We start from the raw sequence: 21,096 nt of genomic DNA, 5'->3' as shown, positions 1-21,096 counted from the left end.
ATGACCTAAGCGAAAGTCGGACGCTTAACCGACTAAGCCACCCAGGCGAATGTGCACTTATTTTTGAAAAAAAAATTTAATTTTTTTTATTTTTGAGAGAGAGACAGAGAGACCAAGCGTGAGTGGGGGAGGAACAGAGAGAGAGTATGGATACACGGAATCTGAAGCAGGCTCCAGGCTTGGAGCTGTCAGCACAGAGGCCAACATGGGGCTCCAGGTTACACACCACAAGATCATGACCTAAGCCGAAGCTGGGATGCTTAACTGACTGAGCACCCAGGCACCCCTGAATGGACACTTTAAAATAGCTAAAATGAGGGGCACCTGCGTAGCTCAGTCAGTTAAACATTAGACTTCGGCTCAAGTCATGATCTTGTGGTCTGTGGGTTTGAGCCTGGCATTGGGCTCTTGTGCTGTCAGCTCAGAGCTTGTAGCCTGCTTCAAAGTCTGTATCTCCCTCTCTCTGCCCACCCCCCTTGTACTCTGTCTCTCTCACTCTCTCTTTCTCTCTCAAAAGTGAATACACATTAAAACAGAAAGCTAAAATGATAAATTTGATGTTATGTGAATTTTAATTAAATAAAGAAAAAAGATTAAAAAGTAAGATACCCGGGGGCGACTGGCTGCCTCTGTCAGTAGAGCATGTGCCTCTTGATCTTGGGGTCATGAGTTCAAGCCCCACATAGGGTATGGAGTCTACTTAAAATTAAAAAAAAAAAAAAAAAAAGTAAGATAGCCCTAACCTCATCTTGTAGCTCACAAAAGTGGAAGGGTCAAGACAGGCATCATCTTAATTGCATTAATTTGTCTTTTTTTTTTTTTTGTCCTTTTACACATTTACTGAGTGTCTACCATGGGGCAGGCCCTGGGTTAGGCATAGTAGATGCAGCAGTTTGATTCTGTCTAGCTGAAAGGTGAAGGGATAAAAGGAACCAGCAAGAAAGAGAGAGGTGCGGGAGGACATTCTAGGCAGGATGAAGAGAACCTGCAAAGGCACTGAGATGGGACCAACAGCTTGGCCTGTGTGACTAGAGTCAAGCAGTGAGGTCAGAGGTCAGCAGGGACGGTCTAGGGCTCTCATCAAAAACTGATTAAGGGGAACCTGGGGGGCTCAGTCGGTTAAACGTCCGATTTCGGCTCAGGTCATGATCTCACGGTTCGTGGGTTCGAGCCCCGCGTCGGGCTCTGTGCTGACAGCCAGCTCAGAGCCTGCAGGCTGTTTCAGATGCTGTCTCCCCCTCTCTCAGACTCCCCTGCTCATGCTGTCTCTCTCTCTCAGAAATAAATAAAACATTAAAACATTTTTAAAAGAACCCGATTAAAAATTTTTCAATGTTTATTTATTTTTAAGAGAGAGAGAGACACAGCACAAGTGGGGGAGGGGCAGAAAGAGAGGGGGAGACACAGAATCCAAAGCAGGTTCCAGACTCTGAGATGTCAGCACAGAGCTCCATGTGGGGCTTGAACCCATGAGCCGTGAGATCTTGACCTCCTTCGAAGTTGGACACTCAACTGACTGAACCACCCAGGCTCCCCAAAAACTGATTTTTATGTGTGTGGGAAAATACTGTGTGGGTGGGCCCATTTACATGTGAAGTTTTTTTTTTTTTATAAATACAGTAATACAGTATAGTACTGTAATTGTTTTTTTCTTCTTTAAAATTCTTTTTAATGTTTATTTATTTTTGAGAGAGAGAGAGAGAGAGCACAAGCAGGGGAGGGTCAGAGAGAGACAGAGAGAGAGAGGGAGACACAGAATGTGAAGCAGACTCCGGGCTCTGAGCTGTCAGCACAGAGCCTGATGTGTGGGTCAAACTCACGAACTGCGAGACCATGACCCGAGATGAAGTCAGACGCTTAACCGACTGAGCCACCCAGGCACCCCTGTATTTTTTCTTCTGATTTTTCTTAATTAAAAAAAAATATTTAGAGAGAGAGAGAAGGGGGGGGTATGAGTGGGGAGGGGCAGAGAGAGAGGGAGAGAGAGAGAATCCCAGCCTGACTTGGGGCTCAATCTCATGAACTATGGGATCATTACTTGAGCCAAAATCAAGAGTCAGATGCTAAACTGACTGAGCCACCAGGCACCTCTTAAATTTTTTTTTTTTAATATTTTTATTTATTTCTAGGAGAGAGAGAGAGACAGCGTGAGCAGGGGAGGGTCAGAGAGAGAGGGAGATACAGACTCTGAAACAGGCTCCAGGCTCTGAGCTGGCAGTCAGCACAGAGCCAGACGCGGGGCTCGAACCCACGAACCGCGAGATCATGACCTAAGCGAAAGTTGGACGCTTAACCGACTAAGCCACCCAGGCGCCCCAAATTTTTTAAATATGTTTTAATATTTGAGAGAATGTGAGAGTGGGAAATAAGCAGCAGGCGGGGGGCGGGGAGCGGGGGGGAATGAGAGAGAGAGAGAGAGAGAGAGAGCGCCTTAAGCAGGCTTTACGCTGTGCTCAGGGCTCGATCCTATGACTCTAGGATCATGACCTGAGCCAAAATCAAGAGTTGGATGCTCAGCCAACTGAGCCACCCAGGCACCCTATCTTCCTTATGATTTTATCACATTTTCTTTTCTCCAGCTTACTTTATTGTAAGAATATAGTATATAATACATGTAACAACAAAAAAGTACACATAACATACAAAACATGTGCTAATTGACTATGTTAGCAGTAAGGCTTCTGTTCAATGGTAGGCTAATAATTAAGTTTTGGAGGAGATAAAAGTTATACATCGATTTTCAACTGCACTGGGTCAGGGCTGGCACCCCTAACTGCTGTGTTGTTCAAGGGCCAATTGCGTTTTATTTTATTATATTATTATTTATTTGTTTAAAAAAATTTAATGTTTTATTTATTTCTGAGAGAGAGAGAGAGAGACAGAGCACAAGCTGGGAGGGGCAGAGAGAGAGGGAGATACAGAATCTGAAGCAGCTTCCAGGCTCTGGGCTAGTCCACAGACTATGAGATCATGATCTAAGCCAAAGTCAGATGCCCAACCAACTGAGCCACCCAGGCGCCCCTTTGAGATTTTATTTTTAAGTAATTTCTACATCCAATGCAGGGCTTGAACTCACAACCCCAAGGTAAAGAATAGCATGCTCAGGGTGCTTGGGTGGCTCAGTCGGTCAAGTGTCTGAGAAAAAGAGAACCCCAAGCAGGCTCCGCACTATCAGTGTGGAGCCTGATGAGGGGCTTGATCCCACAACCATGGGCTGATATCAAGAGTTGTATGCTCAACCAACAGAGCCACCCAGGTGGCGTATTTTATGTGTACAATTGTATTTTAAAGTATACAATTCAGGCGTGCCTGAGTGACTCAGTTGGTTGAGCGTTGGACTCTTGATTTCAGCTCTGGTCATGATCCCAGGATTGTGGATTGAGCCCTGCATCAGGTTCCATGCTGGGTGTGAAGCCTGCTTAAGATCTGCTCTCTTTCCCTCTGTCCCTCACCCCTGCTCACGCTTTGCACATGCTCAAGAAAGAAAGAAAGAAAGAAAGAAAGAAAGAAAGAAAGAAAGAAAGAAAGAAAGAAAGAAAGAAAGAAATTTAGTGCCATTAAGTCCACTTATAATATTGTACAACTATCACAACTGCCTAGTTCCCAAGTGAAATCTCTGAAGATGGAGCGAGATTGGAGTGATGCAGCCAGAAGACCTCCCCAGGAAGTGGCTTTGGCAGTGACACCTGAAGTTTACAGGGCAAGCCAGGTGTAGGTGTGGAATTGGGTAAGAGAGAGAGTGCCTGTCTGTAGGTAGGTGCCCCAAAGAAGCAGTGGGCAGGCTGTGTCTGGCATGGGTGCAGTCTGAATGACTTATTGTTTTATCCCTTGAGCTCTGTCTGCAAGGCCAGAATATAAACAGTTTCTGGTGGTCCCGGACTGGGAAGTGTGAGCTGCTATAAAGGTTGAACAAAGAGCACAGAGGATGAGAGTATAGAGTGCCACCGACTGCTTGGTCTAGCCTACTGAGGGGTACAGAGCCATGTACCGTGTCATGCCATGTACCTTTGGATCTCTGAGCACAGGTTCTGTCTTGGTTTCTGGTTGATTCCCTCCTCCCCTAATGCTGTCCTGGCACTTATGAAAGACTTGGTTTGTGCATTTGGACAATGCAGCGGGCAGTGGCCCACTACCTGGTACGGTGGTTATACTCTGATTGTGTGGCTGCCATGTATTGGGAAGGAAAGTACTGAGCCCAGGAGGAAGGAGGTACTGTTTAGAGAGAAAAGCAGGAGCCACTGAAAGCACAGGGTCAGTTGCCATAGTCTATTGGAGGGCAATACCAGACAGAGGACCCAATCTAAACTTATCCCAGAAATCTACCACTCCTCCACTGATCTTTCAGTCTAAGAGGTTGGCTTAGGACCTCCGCAGTTGTTTCTGTTCAGAATTGTCCATCCCACAGGTGTTTGGGGGTAGCCCCTAGGAGAGTCCACTCCTACACTCTTTACCATCACTTTCTTTTTTTCAATGTTTATTTTTTACTTTTTGGGAAAAAAAGCAAGCAGGGCTTGGGGCTGAGAGGCAGGGACACAGGATCCGAAGCCGGCACTGTGCTGACAGCAGAGAGCCTGATGTAGGGCTCCACCTCACACACCGTGAGATCATGACCGAGCCAAAGTCAGACACACAACCAACTGAGCCACCCAGGCGCGCCTACCATCACCTTTTTCTTTTGACTGACCCTGAAACCCTGGTGTCTGCCCCAGAGGTTAGGGTAGGTGTGAGTCACCCCTAAGCCCCCCTCCCTGGTGATTCTGGGGCAGAGTGAGGGGTGGGAGTGTGGAAAATGCTTAGCACGCATCACTATCACTAATGAACGCCGCACGTCACCCAGCGTGCTAGCCAACTTTCCTTTCCAATTATCAAAGGAAGCAAGGGTCTGAGGCCAGGGCCTTGGGGTAGCAGCATGTAGGGGGCGGGCCACTCAATCGTGGGGCGTGGCCCCCCGGACAAATCTAAGGGGTGGGGCGGGGCCTGGATTTGGGGGCTGCGGCGAGGCTGGAACAAAGGCAGGCACAGAGACAAAGCCCCGCAGCCCCCCAGCCCCTCCGGGAACAAAGGCCACACCCCGCGCGGTAGGGCCAGACTTGCCTCCACCGCCACCACGCGTGGGCGCCTGGCTCAGCCCGCAGCTTTTGCGTTTGAACCTGGAGACACCTAGTAGGGTCTTGGGGCCCGACTCCCCGGCCATCTAGCATGCTCTCTGCATCCTTTCAAAAGCTGACCACCTCCCACACCCTCTTTAGCCTCGTCCTGAACTGGGGAATCTCAGAACCAAGGAGCCCTGCAAAAGGGGCCAAGGGCTACCCCAAGGACCATCTCCGAGGCATGCATCCCTCGAGTTTTCGTGCGTAGTATCCTCAGATGGGATCCCCTCCCAGACTCGACTCCCACCTCAAACTGGATCAAACTGGAGCTCTCCGCCTCTACCACAGGCCCAGCTCGGACAGGACTTCTTTCTCCCCAACAGACCCCGCCTATCCCCAAGATTCTTTCCACAGAGTTTGCATCCTCCTCAGGATCCACAGAAAGGCCATGTTTCTCTGGAACAGGATTCCGCCCCCACCCCCACTCCCCAGGCCTTGTTCTCTCCATCTGACAGAATTCTCCCCAGACATTGTTTCCTTTCTGACAGGATCCCTCCACCCCTCCATCCCCCATCCCCGCACAGATCCTGCCCGCAAGTGAGGCAGGATTCCTTTCCCTATGAATCTTGCTTCCTCCCTTAGGTGGGATTCTCCCTATACAGACTCTGCTTTCTTCTTAGACAGGATTCACCGTCCCCCTGCCCCGACCGTGCTTCCTTCCTTCGAATCCCCCCACTATTGAGGTTCATTCCGTTCGCCCACCTGGAAAAGCATCCAAGTCAGCGAAGCGGCTGGCTAAAAGATGCGAAGGGGGCGCTTGGGGAGTCAGGCGGATTTCACAGGACTCGTTGCTCTGCAGCCCCTTGGAATGTATTTGCTTTAGGCAGGTTTCAGTGTTTGTCATGTTAAACAATAAACCAGTTAAAACCCAAAAGACAGCCACTTGGCTCAGGAAGGGACTTCCTCCTGGGATGGGGACCCTCCGCCCCTCTCCCTGCACCCAGCGTCTCCCTACGCTCTTGGCCCCGCCTCCTTCCCCAACGCTGATTGACGCAGCGTCTGGAGACTTCTCCGGCCTGGCCTAAGGGGCGGGGATTGGGGTGGTGGCCTGGACGGCCAGCTCTCCTGCGCAGTCTCGCGGCCAGGGGATGGAGCTAGAGCGGGAGCACCCTCTAGTAAAGGTGCGCGCGCCCCGCCCGCGTACTCTGTTGCGGCGGTGATGTCAATCGCCCCGCCCCCGCCGCACAGGCGGCGCCGAGGTGGTGTAGGCGGAGGTAGGAAGACCCGGCTCAGGCGCGTGCGTACTCGCGGCTTCGCCCGGGGCGGCCAGCCCGGGCCCCGCCCCCGGGCGCAAGGCACCCAGCGCGCTTGCGCGACGGCGTCGGCGCCAGTTATTTCTGTCCCGCCCCCCGGCCGCGGCTCTTTCTGCGAGCGGGCGCGCGGGCGAGCGGTTGTTCGCGTGGCTCGTGGCTCGGTGTCTGGGCGATTTCTGAAGGGGAAACGCGGTCGGCGGCGGCGGGAAGCTAGCAGGCGGCTGCCGGCCGGGCTTCGACAGCGCCCCGCGCGCGGCGGGCAGTAGCCCAGGCGGCGCGTGGCGGCGCTCGGCCTCGCGGCAGCAGCGGCCCAGCCGTTGGTGGCAAGCGCGTTTGCGCCTGCGCGGCGGGCCCCGCGCCCCTCCTCCCCCCTGGGCGCCCCCGGCGGCGTGTGAATGGCGGCCTCGGCGGCGGCGGCCTCGGCCGCGGCGGCGGCGGCGGCCTCGGGCAGCCCGGGTCCGGGCGAGGGTTCGGCGGGCGGCGAAAAGCGTGCCGCCGCCTCCTCGGCCGCGACTGCGGCCTCGGCCTCGGCGTCGTCGCCCGCGGGGGGCGGCGGCGAGGCGCTGGAGCTGCTGGAACACTGCGGTGTGTGCCGGGAGCGCCTGCGCCCCGAGAGGGAGCCGCGCCTGCTGCCCTGCTTGCACTCGGCCTGCAGTGCCTGCCTCGGGCCTCCGGCGCCCGCCGCCGCCAACAGCTCGGGGGATGGCGGTGCGGCGGGCGACGGCTCCGGTGAGTACGGTCCGGCCAGTGCAGCCCATCCCCCACCCCACAAGCTTTGATCCCGACTCGGCGTGGGGATTGGGTTCTCAGCTTGGTGACGGCGGGGACTCAATTGGGCGAGAGGATAGGGACCTGGATAGTGCGTCTCGGAATCGGGTATAGGCATTGGGGTCTGGGCTGGGCGCTGAGTTGGGGTGTCTGCTGCAAGTTCAGTGAAGGAAGGGCTGCTTCCTGAGGAGAGGATCTGGCCTTCCTTGAGTTGGAGGTTGGGGCTCAGTGGGGGGGGGGGGGGATGGGGGGATGGGGTTATAGCTTGGAGATGAATTTGCAACAGTCTTTTTTTTTTTGCTCCCCCTCAGTGGTGGACTGTCCTGTGTGCAAGCAGCAGTGCTTCTCCAAAGACATTGTGGAGAATTATTTTATGCGTGACAGTGGCAACAAGGCTGCCACAGACTCCCAGGATGCAAATCAGGTATGTCCTTCTCCAGTAAACCTTGGGAGGCCTGGGGACATGGTACCTTAGTATTCTTACAGTGCAAGGCTTTGGGCAGACTGCATAGACTAGATAAAGGCATCACTGTATACCTGAAGTGTATATACGAGCCTGTATGGTGGTTCTGTTTCCTCTTCATTTTGCCTTTGCCTAGCAGTGCTGCACTAGCTGTGAGGATAACGCCCCTGCCACCAGCTACTGTGTGGAGTGCTCTGAGCCGCTGTGTGAGACGTGTGTGGAGGCACACCAGCGGGTGAAGTACACCAAGGACCACACTGTGCGCTCCACTGGTATGCAAGGCAGAGGGGAAAGCCTTGATTACCCTACGTCTGTCCTCAGCTGCTTGTGGTGCTGGTTACAATTGGCGGATGGGTACCAGGGAGCTTTTTCTTTAGGGGTTACCACTCGAAGGGTCTTGGGGCAGAAGTCAAAAATGGGGAGACTGTGGCTCAGATATGCAGTCTCTACCTGCTGGTCCAGGTGGAAGGGAAAAGGCTACAGGCAGGGGGTAGGGGGAGTGCAGAGGGCATTTTGCATTGAGAGTTCAAGGAAGCTCATCAGGAATCCTCCCACACCCCTCCCTCCACAGGGGATAAGCTCCAGTGGGAGGGGCCAGCTTATCCCAACAGGGAAGTCCAGGGAGTTTGGGGAAGGGTAAGAGGCCTTTTGAAGAATTCCCTGGCAACCCGGTTAAGGCTTGGTAGGGGAAAATGAAGCCTCTGGGCCACAGTGTGTTGATAAACTGCAAGAACCTTCAAGACCGTTATGGACAGAGAGCGAGTTTTAGAAGTCTGTTATCTTTGGGTCATACATGTCTTAAAGTTCAGCCAAGGTATTTGCAGACTTCTCTGTAAATGCTGGTAGTGGCACACAAAAGGACCTTTTGAGTCTAGCCTGGTTTTTGGTTGAGAACTCCCCATGAGTGACCTTTTGGTAGATATACTGTGGTTTCTCAGTAGTAGACCATAACATTGACAAGAAGAGAAAGATGGAGGTGGTGGCTGTGGGGCATGAGGAATCAGGTGCAAAGGACAGGGGTTTACAGAGGTTCCTGGGTTCAGGCAAAGGGCAGGGTGCAGGAGGGGGCAATACTGGAGGAACTGTGGTCTGTCTTTTTGATTTGTGTCTGAGTGTTGTATGTCCTAGGCTGGAATAGTGTAGCCAGAATGTAACTGGGATTGGGTAAATGGTCTCAAGCAGCTTTCTGGTGGTGACACGTTGGGAGTGGGGTAGGGCTGTATTGGTCTTTTTGTGGTATTACTTTAATCACCAAGATTCTTCTCAGAGAGAAGCGACTTGACCTCTTTGTGAGGATTTTGGTCTGACATTTCACTTTTATTCTGACAAGGCTTTGTGAGGTTAGGATCCTTTGTAGGTCTGTGGGTTGTAAGAGGTCTGTGGACTTTTTAATTACTGAAGAGAGGCGAGATCAACCAAGACATGACTTCTGAGGAAGCTGCACCTGTACAGTGTCTCTAGTCCCTGATTTGCTTTCTTTGTGTGCTTGGGTGCCACGGTAGCCAGAATCTTCTCCTCTGCTGGACAGAACCTGCTGCGAGTGCAGGAGAAATGGAGCCCAGTGGGGGTTTTCAAGGTGGAGTTCTCCTGAGTGTCCACCCTGGGGAAGGTTCTAGTAGAGGGAATAACAGATGAGAGGTTTCTGCTACAGTCTTCAGTTTGTTAGTGTCAGAAGCTGGAAGGGGTGGGTGTGGTTCTCTAGGTCAGGGTTGGGGCAGAGGGTTTTGAGAGGAAGGATCTAGGTTTACAGGCCTGTGCTTCTTTTCTGTCCACTTTTGCAGGGCCCTTGGGTTTTCCCAGCAGATAGCCTAGGGTTGCAGGTTAGGCAAGAAAGTGAGCCACTTGAGTTGGAGATAGCAAAGGATGAGCTTCAGCCTCATGGTTTCTTGTGTTCCCCAGGGCCAGCCAAGTCCAGGGATGGTGAGCGCACAGTGTATTGCAATGTTCACAAGCATGAGCCTCTCGTGCTGTTCTGTGAGAGCTGCGACACCCTCACCTGCCGGGACTGCCAGCTCAACGCCCATAAGGACCACCAGTGAGTACTGAGGCAAGATGGGTGGGTGCTGCCCATTCCCATGTTCAGCACCCAGGCCCACTTCTGGTTTGTCCTCAGATACCAGTTTCTGGAGGACGCAGTGAGGAACCAGCGCAAGCTCCTGGCCTCGCTGGTGAAGCGCCTTGGGGACAAGCATGCGACACTGCAGAAGAACACCAAGGAGGTTCGCAGCTCGTAAGTGTGGAAGCCAGAGCCATAGTTGGGGGCAGTTCCTGGGTGAGCACCTTCCTGACCTGGCTCACTCTGCTGCCCCCCAGGATCCGTCAAGTGTCTGATGTACAGAAGCGTGTGCAGGTGGATGTTAAGATGGCCATTTTGCAGATCATGAAGGAACTGAACAAGCGGGGCCGTGTGCTGGTCAACGATGCCCAGGTATGCCCCGTTTGAGGAGGGAGGGTTTCTGGGTCCCATCTGCTGGCTGCTAACCCCATCTGCAGTGGGAGAGTCTTGGGGACTAGCACTTTCTGCTGGCTGTTGATTCCATCCTTGGTGTTTTCTTTCCTTTGTGTCCTTCTCTACCTGCAGAAGGTGACGGAGGGGCAGCAGGAGCGCCTGGAGCGACAACACTGGACCATGACCAAGATCCAGAAGCACCAGGAACATATTCTGCGCTTTGCCTCATGGGCTCTGGAGAGTGACAACAACACAGCTCTGCTGCTCTCCAAGAAGCTGGTGTGTGCTGGTGGGCACCCAGGTGATGGGATCCAGGCAGGTGCTGCTCAGCACCCTCGAGCTTTGTTTATGGTGTGTATGTTCATGCACTGCTCCTTTTTCAGATCTACTTCCAGCTGCATCGGGCCCTCAAGATGATTGTGGATCCTGTGGAGCCACATGGCGAGATGAAGTTCCAGTGGGACCTCAATGCTTGGACCAAGAGCGCAGAGGCTTTTGGTGTGTCCCTTTCTTTTCTTTGGTGCGTGTTGCTATCAATCTAGACGTTGTCTTCTTATGGTAACTTTTTCTTTATGCAGGCAAGATTGTGGCAGAGCGTCCTGGCACCAACTCAACAGGCCCCACACCCATGGCCCCTCCTCGGGCTCCGGGGCCCTTGAGCAAGCAGGGTTCTGGCAGCAGCCAGGTGAGCAGGGGACAGGAGACCCCGGTGGGGTAGGGTAGGGGGCAAGGGTCCTATGGGACATCTGCTCACTGAGGTCTACCTGCTTTGCCCACAGCCCATGGAGGTGCAGGAAGGCTATGGCTTTGGCTCAGGTGAGTGCCTTGTAGGTGGGAGGGCTCCAGTGCTCTAGGTCTGTCCCCAACCTGCTTTTTCTATTTTCTGAGCAGACGATCCGTACTCGAGTGCAGAGCCCCATGTGTCAGGTGTGAAGCGGTGAGTTTGGCTGTCCTTTGGTGGAGCCAGGTGGGGATAGGAATGGGTGCGCTAACACCAGGCTGCACCCACAGGTCCCGTTCGGGTGAGGGTGAGGTGAGTGGCCTCATGCGCAAGGTGCCTCGGGTGAGCCTTGAGCGCCTGGACCTGGATCTCACGGCTGATAGCCAGCCACCAGTTTTCAAAGTCTTCCCAGGCAGCACCACTGAAGATTACAATCTCATTGTTATTGAGCGTGGTGCTGCAGCTGCTGCTGCCGGACAGCCTGGGACTGCTCCACCCGGGGCTCCTGGTGCCCCTCCACTGCCTGGCATGGCCATCGTCAAGGTGAGTCTGCCTCAGGTAACCGTGGCTGGGAAGTGAACACAGATGTTTGCATCCTGCTGAACACCTCTTATCTCCTTACAGGAGGAAGAGACAGAGGCGGCCATTGGAGCCCCGCCTGCTGCCACTGAGGGCCCTGAGACCAAGCCTGTGCTCATGGCCCTGGCGGAGGGCCCTGGTGCTGAGGGCCCCCGCCTGGCCTCACCTAGTGGCAGCACTAGTTCAGGTCTAGAGGTGGTGGCTCCAGAGGGCACTTCAGCCCCAGCAGGTGGCCCCGGTGCCCTGGATGACAGTGCCACCATCTGCCGCGTCTGCCAGAAGCCAGGCGATCTGGTCATGTGCAACCAGTGCGAGTTCTGCTTCCACCTGGACTGCCACCTGCCTGCCCTGCAGGATGTGCCAGGGTGCGAGGCTTGTGTGGGGTCTGTGCAGGGTGGAGGGCTGGGCCGGGTTCTGTGCAGCCCCTCATTCTCCTTCCATTCAGGGAGGAGTGGAGTTGCTCTCTCTGCCATGTGCTACCTGATCTGAAAGAGGAAGATGGCAGCCTGAGCCTGGATGGTGGTGATAGCACCGGTGTGGTGGCCAAGCTCTCGCCAGCCAACCAGCAGGTGAGGGTGGGGCCCCACTCCTCTGAGAGTTGCTCAGCAGCCTTACCCTCTCTTTGACTGTGATGTCACGTGTCCTGTTCATAGAAGTGTGAGCGTGTCCTGCTGGCGCTGTTTTGTCATGAGCCCTGCCGGCCCCTGCACCAGCTGGCTACTGACTCCACTTTCTCCCTGGTGAGTCCTGGGACTTTAGCGGGGTGGGTGGGAGGAAGGGGAAAGGGCTGCCTGGCCTCACTTTTAGGCTGGCCTCTGTCTACAGGATCAGCCTGGTGGCACCCTGGACCTAACCCTGATCCGTGCCCGTCTCCAGGAGAAGTTGTCACCTCCCTATAGTTCTCCCCAGGAGTTTGCCCAGGATGTGGGCCGCATGTTTAAGCAGTTCAACAAGCTGACAGAGGTGAGCTTGGGGAGAATGGGGCTGGCGGCAGGGGAGGGTAGGTGGGAGGAGGGAGAGCTAGGACCCACCTACTGCAATATGCCTGGCTCAGGACAAGGCAGATGTGCAGTCCATCATCGGCCTGCAACGCTTCTTCGAGACTCGCATGAATGAGGCCTTTGGTGACACCAAGTTCTCAGCTGTGCTGGTGGAGCCCCCACCACTGAGCCTGCCTGGTGCTGGCCTGAGTGCCCAGGAGCTATCCAGTGGTCCTGGTGATGGCCCCTGAGGCTGTGGCCTCTCAGGCCAACCCAGCGTGGCTCTGTTCTGTCCTGTCAAATCCCCTCTCCCCCACGTCCCCATCTGGTGGCCTGGCTCCTACTTCTTGGTGGCCCCATCCCCCAGCCCTTCACAATATGGTTTTTACTTATGTGGATTTAATAAAAACTTCACCAGTTCTTCAGGCCTTTTTTGGTGGTTGGTGGGGGCAGTGGTCCTGGGGCTTGGTCTCTTCAGTTCCCTCCCCATGCCCTGATGGATGGAGTGGGTGTGGGGGCATTTGCCCTCCACCACCTTGGTGTCCATGGAGCAGGGAAGAACATCCTTCTTGGGCCCTTCCCAATGTGGAGAGTGTGTCAGGTTGGGGAAAGGGTTGCATGGTGCACATAGCGGAGGTTGTTGGGTGCCCTCCAGGTGAGAAGATCCAGGCTGATGTGTGGGCAGGCAGGGTGAAGCCCCAGATACATGCTGCATGGTGGCCATTCTTCCTGAGTGCTTCCTGGACTTGGGTATAACCATTTCTCATGATCAGATGGCACCACAGTGAGCTGGTTGGTTTGAGGATTCCTGGCAGATGAGCCCAGACTTCTAGGGTGTCTGGGTTAGCCCACTGTCTTCAAGGTGATAGGCACTGGGGGTCTTGGGAGGGGTGCTAAAGCAGGGCTCACAGCTGACCTTCAGCTCCCAAACTGAACATCCCAGGAGACTTGATTTGTCAACCCCTGCTACAAACTAGGAAGCAATCCAGCCTTCTTTATCTTACACCCCAATAAATGTGGCACTTGGCCTTCTGCCATGCATGCTAACCACCCCTTCACCAAGCCTATATGTGACCTCTGCCCCAAGGGACCCCAGCCTGGCCCCCATCAGGCCAGTCACACAGGCCTAGGAATTAGTGTCCAATCCTTTATTACAGAAGTAGTACAGAGAAATGCCGGGCATCCACTGCCTGCCCCCCACCAGGGTGCTATAGGGCGGTCAGTCTCTCCTCAGATTCTTGAGCCGCTCCTCCAGGTCTGCGTCGGCATCTACTAGGGCTGAGGCTGCAGCCTCTGCTTTCTTCCCACTGGCAGTCACGCTGAGTGAGCCTCCAGTAGAGGGGAGATCTACAGAGAGGGGAGGTTAAGAGAGCTTCCATAGAAAGGAATAATGGTGGGAGGGGAGGAGTCAGGGGCTGTGACTGGACTATTGGGTGGGACAGGGCCCAAGGTTTGGCACACTCACTTGACAGCTCGTCTGTCAGGCTCAATCCTAGCTCATCCAGGACCTGGGACACAACGGCATCACTTGGGAAGAGAAAAAGAATTTTATAAGGGCCAGGCATGTATGAAGAACAGGAATCCATTCCCGCCCTCCCCACACCTAGTGTCCCCTAACCTCTCCTCTTCATCTTCCTCATCACCCATGGCATCATCAATGGCATCATTCATCATCTCCTCCTTCATGTCCATGATCTCAGCCTGCCGCTCAAATTCCATCATGATCTTCTGGATTTGAGGCAACTTCAGCTGGAAGTAGGGTGTGGGGAGGGTGAGTCTGGTCCCTGATGTTAATTGGGGAAGGAGGGAGGGGGATTGGGAGAGGCGCACCTGTCTGTTCATGGTGCCCATGGCTTTGGTGACCCCCTTCATAGCTTGGGCCATTGAGTTGTTAGACTTCAGTGTCTGGATCTTCAAGGACACAGCCTGGATGTTGGCCCGCATCAACACAAATTTGCGCACGTAACGCCGAGTGCGCACCAGGTCTTTTGCCATGATTCGCACAGCATCCTGAGGAGCGGACAAAGGGGCAGGGAAATTGGGCTGAGGGAAGAGGCTTGCTCCCATTGCACCACTCCAATTGATGTTTTCAGAAATTTACATGTAGCTAAACCCATGGTCACTTCCCCCTCCCTCCTGCCAACCTCATTCTCATGCCTCTTGGGTCACCACTCCACAGCCTCCTTTGTAGGTTACCTCTCTGACCCACAAATGCTAGAAGGAAGGCTGAGCCCACTCTAGTGATCCTTTTCATATCTAGCGTCCCACACCCTTAACAATGTCTATTCCTGGCTGAAGAATTTGCCTCTCCCTCCACCTCACACAGGCTCACACCTCAAGTTCTTTATCTCAGATCACATGTAAATCTATCCATAGCTCAGTTCCTGACTTATAAATCTCTTCCTTGCCTTGCGTATTCTGGGAAATGGCACCTCTTAAGCCCAACTGCTCAGGTTCAAACTCTTATCACCTGTCATGGGCTCTGCTCCCTAGTGGTTCAGGCTATTATTTTTTTTTACTTAGTTTGAGGGGTTCGGGGTAGAGGATATAAAGCAGGCTCTGCACTGAGTGAGCCCCATGTGGGGCTTGAACTCAAACTGAGATCGTGACCTGAGCCAAGGTTGGATGCTCCACCAACTAAGCCATCCATGCACCCCTCTATCACTTTTACTGATATCCAAGCCATGTCTCTTGCATTAACCCCTTTGACTCAGCTCCCACTGTGGCCCTTGATTTCTTTTTTTTTTTTTAATATAGTCTGGGGGCACCTGGGTGGCTTAGTCGGTTAAGCGTCCGACTTTCGCTTAGGTCATGATCTCATGGTTCGTGGGTTCGAGCCCCGCGTCAGGCTCTGTGCTGACTGCCGGCTCAGAGCCTGGAGCCTGTTTCAGTCTGTGACTCCCTCTCTCTCTGACCCTTCCCTGTTCACGCTCTTTCACTCGCTCGCTCGCTCTCTCCCCTAGAAATTAAAAAAAAAAAAAATTAAAAAAATATAGTTTAAGTTGGTTTCCATGTAACACCCAGTGCTTATCCCAACAAGCACCCTCCTCCATGCCCATCACCCATTTTCCCCTCTCCCCTAAGCCCCATCAACCCTCAGTTTTTTCTCAGTATTTAAGAGTCTATGTTTTGCCTCCCTCCCTCTCCTTAACTATTTTTTTTCCCCTTCCTCTCCTCCATGGTCCTTTGTTGTTTCTCCTGATACACATATGAGTGAAAACATATGGTATCTGTCTTTCTCCGCCTGACTTATTTCACTTAGTGTAATGCCCTCAAGTTCCATCCATGTTGCTACAAATGGTGTGGCCCCTGATTTCAACTGGTCTGGCCTTCCATCTACTCTGAGCTCACCTATCACTCCTTCAAGGAACATTTGCTTCATCTGTTTGACACACTGGTTCCTTGGATTTTCACAAGCTCGCTCACTATTACTCAAGGTTTGTGGCTCTGATACCACTTTCTGGGAGGCAGCCTTTCTGGATTCCTAAAATAAGGAAGCCCTGCTCCCCCTTCATTTCTCAAAGCAGCTATCTATTGATGTGTCCTGTCATGGTCTGGTTACAGCAGTGCCTGACAAAGAGCACCTAGCCCTGTGTCCCAGCCTTTGCCCAACTGAGCTCACCATCTGGCCCTGTTTGGCCATCTTCTTGATGTCTGCAATGATTTTCTTCTCCTGGGTCTCTAGCTTCTGTCGTTCGCGGTCCAACTCTCGCATGGCACGGTTCAGGGCCCGTTGGTTCTGCCTCAGCAGTTCCTCTGGTGTCTTCCGGCGCCCAAACAACAGGTCCATGGTAGCTGGAGCCCACCAGTGGGCCTGTGTCAAGCGTGAAGCCTAGCTGCGAGGTGGTGGTGGGCCCAGAAAAAGGGCAAGAAGAGCAGGGATCACAATGTGTGTTGGGGGGGGGGTGATATTGGGGGTCTTGCAAAATGGGAAAGGGGAAGTAGGGAGCGGAAGCGATAAGGAAGGTCAAAACGCAGCCTGGAACACCAAAAGTAGCCCCAAGAATACAAGTGGGCCTACAAGATCTGAAAGTTCTCCAGGATATACCCACCCCAGCCTTTCATCATGCTCCCAAGAAGGTTCAAGGCTTCAGCCTCTCCAGATCATGGGGAGGCCCTGGAGTCTGATGGACTGAGACTGGAGGCAGATGTGTGAGAAAGGTGCACTAGGGTATCTGGGACCCTAAGCCCCAAAGACACAGCAGTTGTGGGGACCCGACAGCAGATGGAAGGATAAGTGGAGGGCGTGAGTGCCGAGAACGAAGTGGATATAGGGGGTTCTGAAGCTGACAGTGTATGAATTGCATTCGGATTTGGAGGGTCCGAGTGGAGAGAATCCGGGTGTGGGTAATACGGTTGTGGGGCACTGGAGAACCTGGTACGCTAAGGATGTGATGGACGCTGAGGAGCTCTGTAGACCTAGAAGAGTCCCTGGGATCCCTGTACACCCAGAAGGGGATGACGGGCGTTGGGGCAGAATCTGGGGACGTGGGGAAGCCTGCACACCGAGAACGAGATGGCCCGACGATGGAGCCAGGGTCCCGGGGAGGGGCGAGGCAGTCGACGCCCAGGTGAAGAGGCCCTTGTTTGCCGTCGCCCACGCACCCACCTGGGACCCGCGGCCCGGCAGGGGCCACTCACCGGAGCTGGGACGGGATTCCGCTTCCGCTTCCGGGTCACACTCCTCTCACTCGGATCTCAGGCGCGCCCACCAACAGCAGCCCCTCGGTTCTTTCTGCCGTCGTCGCCGTTTCCGGAAAAGATGATCTGACGTCACACGCTCCACCGGCACCCGGAACGATGGGAGGGGACAAGAGCGCGCGTGCGTACATCTTCTGACGGGGGGGGGGGGGGGCCGGCACCTAGGCGCATGCGCATCACCTTTCGTCTCTCTGCGGCCCGCCTGAGGTATTCCATAGGTCCAGCCTTGCCACGTCTGGGATCCCGGTCCCCGCTGGGTTAGTCCAGCATCGGGCGCCTTCCAGCTGGCCACCCCAGAGGTCCCGCATCTCACCACTTCCCCCACTAGAGGGCCCAGCTCATCCGACGGACCCCGACGTCTGCCTAATATTTCTGGACCTCAGGCACCTGGTAGCACCAGGGAGGGCTCTTGATGGGCCCAACCATGGGAGGGGGAGGGGGACAGAGCTGGAAACGCACGGCACGGACTTTCCTCTATGCTGGCTTACCAGCTAGGAAGCGAGTGGTTACTGGATCCTGCCCCTCGCTGGTCCCAGATTGGGATTCATCCCACCTAGCCAGAAGCTTGGGGTATGGCCTCCCTACTACCCCTCCCTCCCCCAGGGCTGATTCCAGGCACTAGATAGCCTACTGAAGGGTACGCTAGTGCCACATGTGACCACACATCTCCCACCACGTTTGCCTCAAGAGCCCTGGTGGACATCACCTGCCCCTCCCACCCCCACAGAAGGAAGAGACTGAAGCCATGCAGTAACATTCCCCTTTAATAGCCTGGTGGGACCTCCAGTGGTGGAGGGGTGGGGTTCCCAAGCCCCAGCCACCCAGTCCCCTTGGCCACCCACCCCAGAGCCCAGAGTGGGGGGCTGGACAGCACCCAGCTGGGGGCTAGACAAGCCAATTCATTTCCCATTGCTGAGTGGGTCGGGGGGGGGGAGGGGGAGGCAGCGCCGACCTTAATCACATGGTGGTTAAAAAAAAATAACTAGGAGCGGGTGGCAGGGAGGGGAGGCAAGGCCAGGGCATGGGATTCCCCCACCAGCCACCCCATGCCCCCCACCTGTGGCCCCCAATAAATATTTGTAGGGGACGCCGGGGCTGGTGGCCCTGGCAGGGGTTGGTGTGCGCCAGCTCTATTTCAGGCAGCGCTCAAAGTAGGTGGAGCCGATATAGCCACCTCGCATGGAGCGCTGCACATTCTGTTCAAACAGCCGCCGGTTGTTCTGCAGGACCTCGGCGGCTTCCTTGTTCAGTGGGTCTTCAGGGTTGGGCTCCTGTGGCCAGGATGGGTGGGGGTCAACAGGCCCTAAGAGCAGAGACGGCCAACCCCAACCCCCTGGCCTCACCCCTACCCCTACTCACCAAGAAGAGATACTGCAGGCCATAAATTATGGAGTTTATCGTAAGGACTGGCTTCCAGTCCTCTCTGTGGACAAGGAATCAGGGTCAGGGACTGGTGAGTGAATGGCCACCACAGAGCCTGCTGGGACTGAACAGGTCAAGCCAAGAGCATAGGACGTTGCAGATATGAGAGGCTAGGGGAAGGGCACAAAGCAGGACAGAACGAAGAGAAAGCTAGGGGCAAGACTTGAGGAGGAAAATGTGGTGCTGAAGAGACAGAGGACCATAGACCACAGGAGAGAGGGAAGGAGCAGACACCTGTGCAGTCCAAAGTCAGGGCCCTCACCTGAGGATGTTGAGGCAGACGTTGCCCTCGAGGTCAATGTTTGGGTGATAGACCATTGTTTCACACTTCACCTTGGGGGGGTCATGTGGGTAACCCTGGCCCACCTGGCTCCAAGAAGAGAGAGAAAATAGATAGGTGCCCCAGCAGTGCCTGGTTGGGGTCTCAGCTGTTGCCTCCTCAGCCAGGCAGCCATCCCTGCCCACCTGACACTCACCTTAAAACTGAACACAAACTTCCCACTCTTGTAGAAGCCCTGTGAAGAGAAGAGGAAGGTGTTAGGACACCATCCAGCAGGGTCTGGCAGGTGAACCAGGCCTCCCAACTCAAGGTGCCCCCTCCAACCACTCCCACCCCAGGCTATGCCTGGGAGTCCAATTTCGTGTGCCCTTACCTCATCAGGACAGATAACCAGCTTGAAGTTGAGGAGATCGTCTGGATCTGAGAAACTGATGTCACAAGTCTTGGGCAGGTTCAGCTCGTTTATGTCTGGGTTTGCACAGCAAAGAAGGGGAACAAAAAGAGGGAGAGATGAGGGCACTCAGAGCAGGTATAGGTGCCAGCAGAGCCCCCCTGGTCTCCTCCAAGACCCTCAGGGCTCTGTCCTGGGCTGTACCCCCCGACACCTCCAACCCTCTCCCTGGTCTTTCTGCTCCCCAGTCTCCAGGCAGGCTCTTCTACATCCACAGCACACTTCAAAGATGCATTTTCAACTGTGGCTATGCAATAGCTCCTGGCCAAGGGTAAGTTCCAACTCTTCTGAATCTAAAGCCTTAAGTCTCAGCACCCAAAAGCTGGGTACCTCCAACCCAGCTCCCAAATGCTCCCACTCCCATGTGGCCTCCAAAAGCCTTCAACTACCCCAAACCCCAGGATCCCCAACTATGACCTCCATTTTCTAGTAGACACTGCAGGTCCCCACCTATCCATCTAAACTCAAGGATGCTGCCCCCCATTATCTCCTCACCAATCCTGTCCCCACGTCCTTATTCTTTTCTGTTTGTCATCCCAAATTCAGGTGTCCATTTAACCCTCAGACATACGAGTTCCCATTCCTGTACCCCTCTAAGATTCCCAGCACCTACAGCATGACAGTCTAAATGCAACCTTACTCCCGTCTCCAGTTCGTAGCGCACACTGTCTCTTGCCCCTCCCTGTGTCCCCCAAACACCAAATAGCCACATGACCCCCAGACTCACAAACTGGTCCCCAAAATTTATTGCATCCCGTGTCATTCACAGATTCCTGATGATCCCAACATACTTCACTAAATCCTCTCCCACTCCTATCCCCAATCCTTGGCCCCTCACTATCCAATTCTTTCTCTATCACCCATGCTCCTGATGACCCCCATACTCTGTAGAGTCCCCCATCTCCTACCCACCCTCCATTGCTGGGCTCTCTAATTCTCGGTCCCTAATACAAGATGCCTGGCTTTGGCTTCCTAAATATCCTAAAAGCCTCACATTCGGACCTCTATCTCTGACCCCCCCCCCCCCCGGCGACTACATTACTTACTCCTAACGCCCCATCACACCAAACTAAGGCCCTAACCTTCAACCCCCACTTCTGCGGCCACATCTCTGACCCCCAGTGACTGCATTATCCCACTCCCGAATCCTATAACAACCCATCCCTGGTGCTGACCTCCGACCCCCACCCCCATCCCCCGAACCCCTACCCTTCTGGATCCGCAGCTGCGCAGCCGACGCCTTCTTGCTGCTGCCCTTGGTGCCGCCCGCCGACTCCTCCTCCTTCTTCTGCTGCTTCAGCGAGAACAGCTTGATCATCCTGCCGCCGCCGCCGCTGCCGCCGCTGCGGGGCCCGGGACCCCGGCCACCCGGCCCCCTGCCGCCGCCCGCGCCGCCTCCGCCACTCGAACCCGCCGCCGCGGCCTCCTCCGCTGCTGCCGCCGCCCGCTCGGCCTGCCGCGCCGCTCCGCGCCCACCGCGCGGCCCGCGTCGGCTCCCGTAGCCCGGCTCTGGCCTGGCCCGGCGCCTCGGGTTCGCTCGGCGGCGCTCGGGCCGACTCGGCTGTTCTCGGCCCGCTAGGCCCCGCCCCCACCCGGCCGCTCCCTCCTCCCCCTCGCCCGCTTAGGTCCCCTCAGGCCCAACTGCGGCGGCGCCGCCTGTCTGTTCACTCGTTACCACCGCGACCGGGGTGCGGCTCGAGGGGAAGGAGGAGGCGGCGGCCGCTGCCGTGTACTGAGGGAGGCTCGGCTTCCGCGGCAGCAGCGGCTTCGGCGCGGAGGTCCGCAACGGCCTCGGGCGCCCCACGGCTTCGGATATTTCCGCCGCTTGCCGACTTCGGCTTTTCTCGCTGGGCCTGTGCTGTGCGCCTGCGCAGCCGCC

At 55.0% G+C, this 21,096-nt stretch overlaps 3 protein-coding genes across 8 annotated transcripts; 1 reads left to right on the top strand and 2 right to left on the bottom strand.

Moving 5' to 3' along the window:
• Positions 1-6,501: 6,501 nt before the first annotated feature.
• Positions 6,502-12,784, top strand: TRIM28 (tripartite motif containing 28). Of its 2 annotated transcripts, none has more exons than XM_039225243.1 (17): positions 6,502-7,132; positions 7,483-7,595; positions 7,774-7,906; positions 9,534-9,669; positions 9,748-9,864; positions 9,948-10,062; positions 10,216-10,362; positions 10,467-10,581; positions 10,662-10,768; positions 10,863-10,899; positions 10,975-11,020; positions 11,095-11,347; positions 11,429-11,748; positions 11,829-11,952; positions 12,037-12,123; positions 12,209-12,346; positions 12,438-12,784. In XM_039225243.1, exons 1-17 carry the CDS (start codon positions 6,799-6,801, stop codon positions 12,612-12,614), a joined length of 2,499 nt encoding a protein of 832 aa, XP_039081174.1. In that variant the 5' UTR covers positions 6,502-6,798; the 3' UTR covers positions 12,615-12,784. The 2 variants fall into 2 exon arrangements, with proteins under 2 accessions (XP_039081174.1, XP_039081173.1); XM_039225242.1 differs by having other exon boundaries at positions 7,771-7,906.
• A 712-nt stretch (positions 12,785-13,496) lies between these two features.
• Positions 13,497-17,110, bottom strand: CHMP2A (charged multivesicular body protein 2A). 5 transcript variants are annotated; one of them, XM_039225250.1, is made up of 6 exons: positions 17,005-17,110; positions 15,986-16,199; positions 14,194-14,373; positions 13,982-14,112; positions 13,829-13,890; positions 13,497-13,710 (listed from the first exon to the last, which is right to left on the bottom strand). In XM_039225250.1, the coding sequence occupies exons 2-6, from the start codon at positions 16,151-16,153 to the stop codon at positions 13,583-13,585; spliced, it is 669 nt and encodes a 222-aa protein (XP_039081181.1). In that variant the 5' UTR covers positions 16,154-16,199; positions 17,005-17,110; the 3' UTR covers positions 13,497-13,582. The 5 variants fall into 5 exon arrangements, with proteins under 5 accessions (XP_039081181.1, XP_039081182.1, XP_039081183.1 ...); XM_039225251.1 differs by having other exon boundaries at positions 15,986-16,195; positions 17,005-17,108; XM_039225252.1 differs by having other exon boundaries at positions 16,973-17,106.
• Positions 17,111-17,810: 700 nt separating this feature from the next.
• On the bottom strand, positions 17,811-21,085 carry UBE2M (ubiquitin conjugating enzyme E2 M). The gene is made up of 6 exons (XM_039225255.1): positions 20,427-21,085; positions 19,140-19,234; positions 18,963-19,001; positions 18,749-18,852; positions 18,424-18,487; positions 17,811-18,335 (listed from the first exon to the last, which is right to left on the bottom strand). The coding sequence occupies exons 1-6, from the start codon at positions 20,533-20,535 to the stop codon at positions 18,195-18,197; spliced, it is 552 nt and encodes a 183-aa protein (XP_039081186.1). The 5' UTR covers positions 20,536-21,085; the 3' UTR covers positions 17,811-18,194.
• Between the last annotated feature and the right edge of the window lie 11 nt (positions 21,086-21,096).

This window comes from Hyaena hyaena, unplaced genomic scaffold (assembly GCF_003009895.1).
Source record: "Hyaena hyaena isolate Hyena2069 unplaced genomic scaffold, ASM300989v1 scaffold_2015, whole genome shotgun sequence".
Classification (NCBI taxonomy): Eukaryota; Metazoa; Chordata; class Mammalia; order Carnivora; family Hyaenidae; genus Hyaena; species Hyaena hyaena.
Note: the sequence above shows the minus strand (reverse complement) of the source record. Positions and strands in the feature narration are given on the sequence as shown.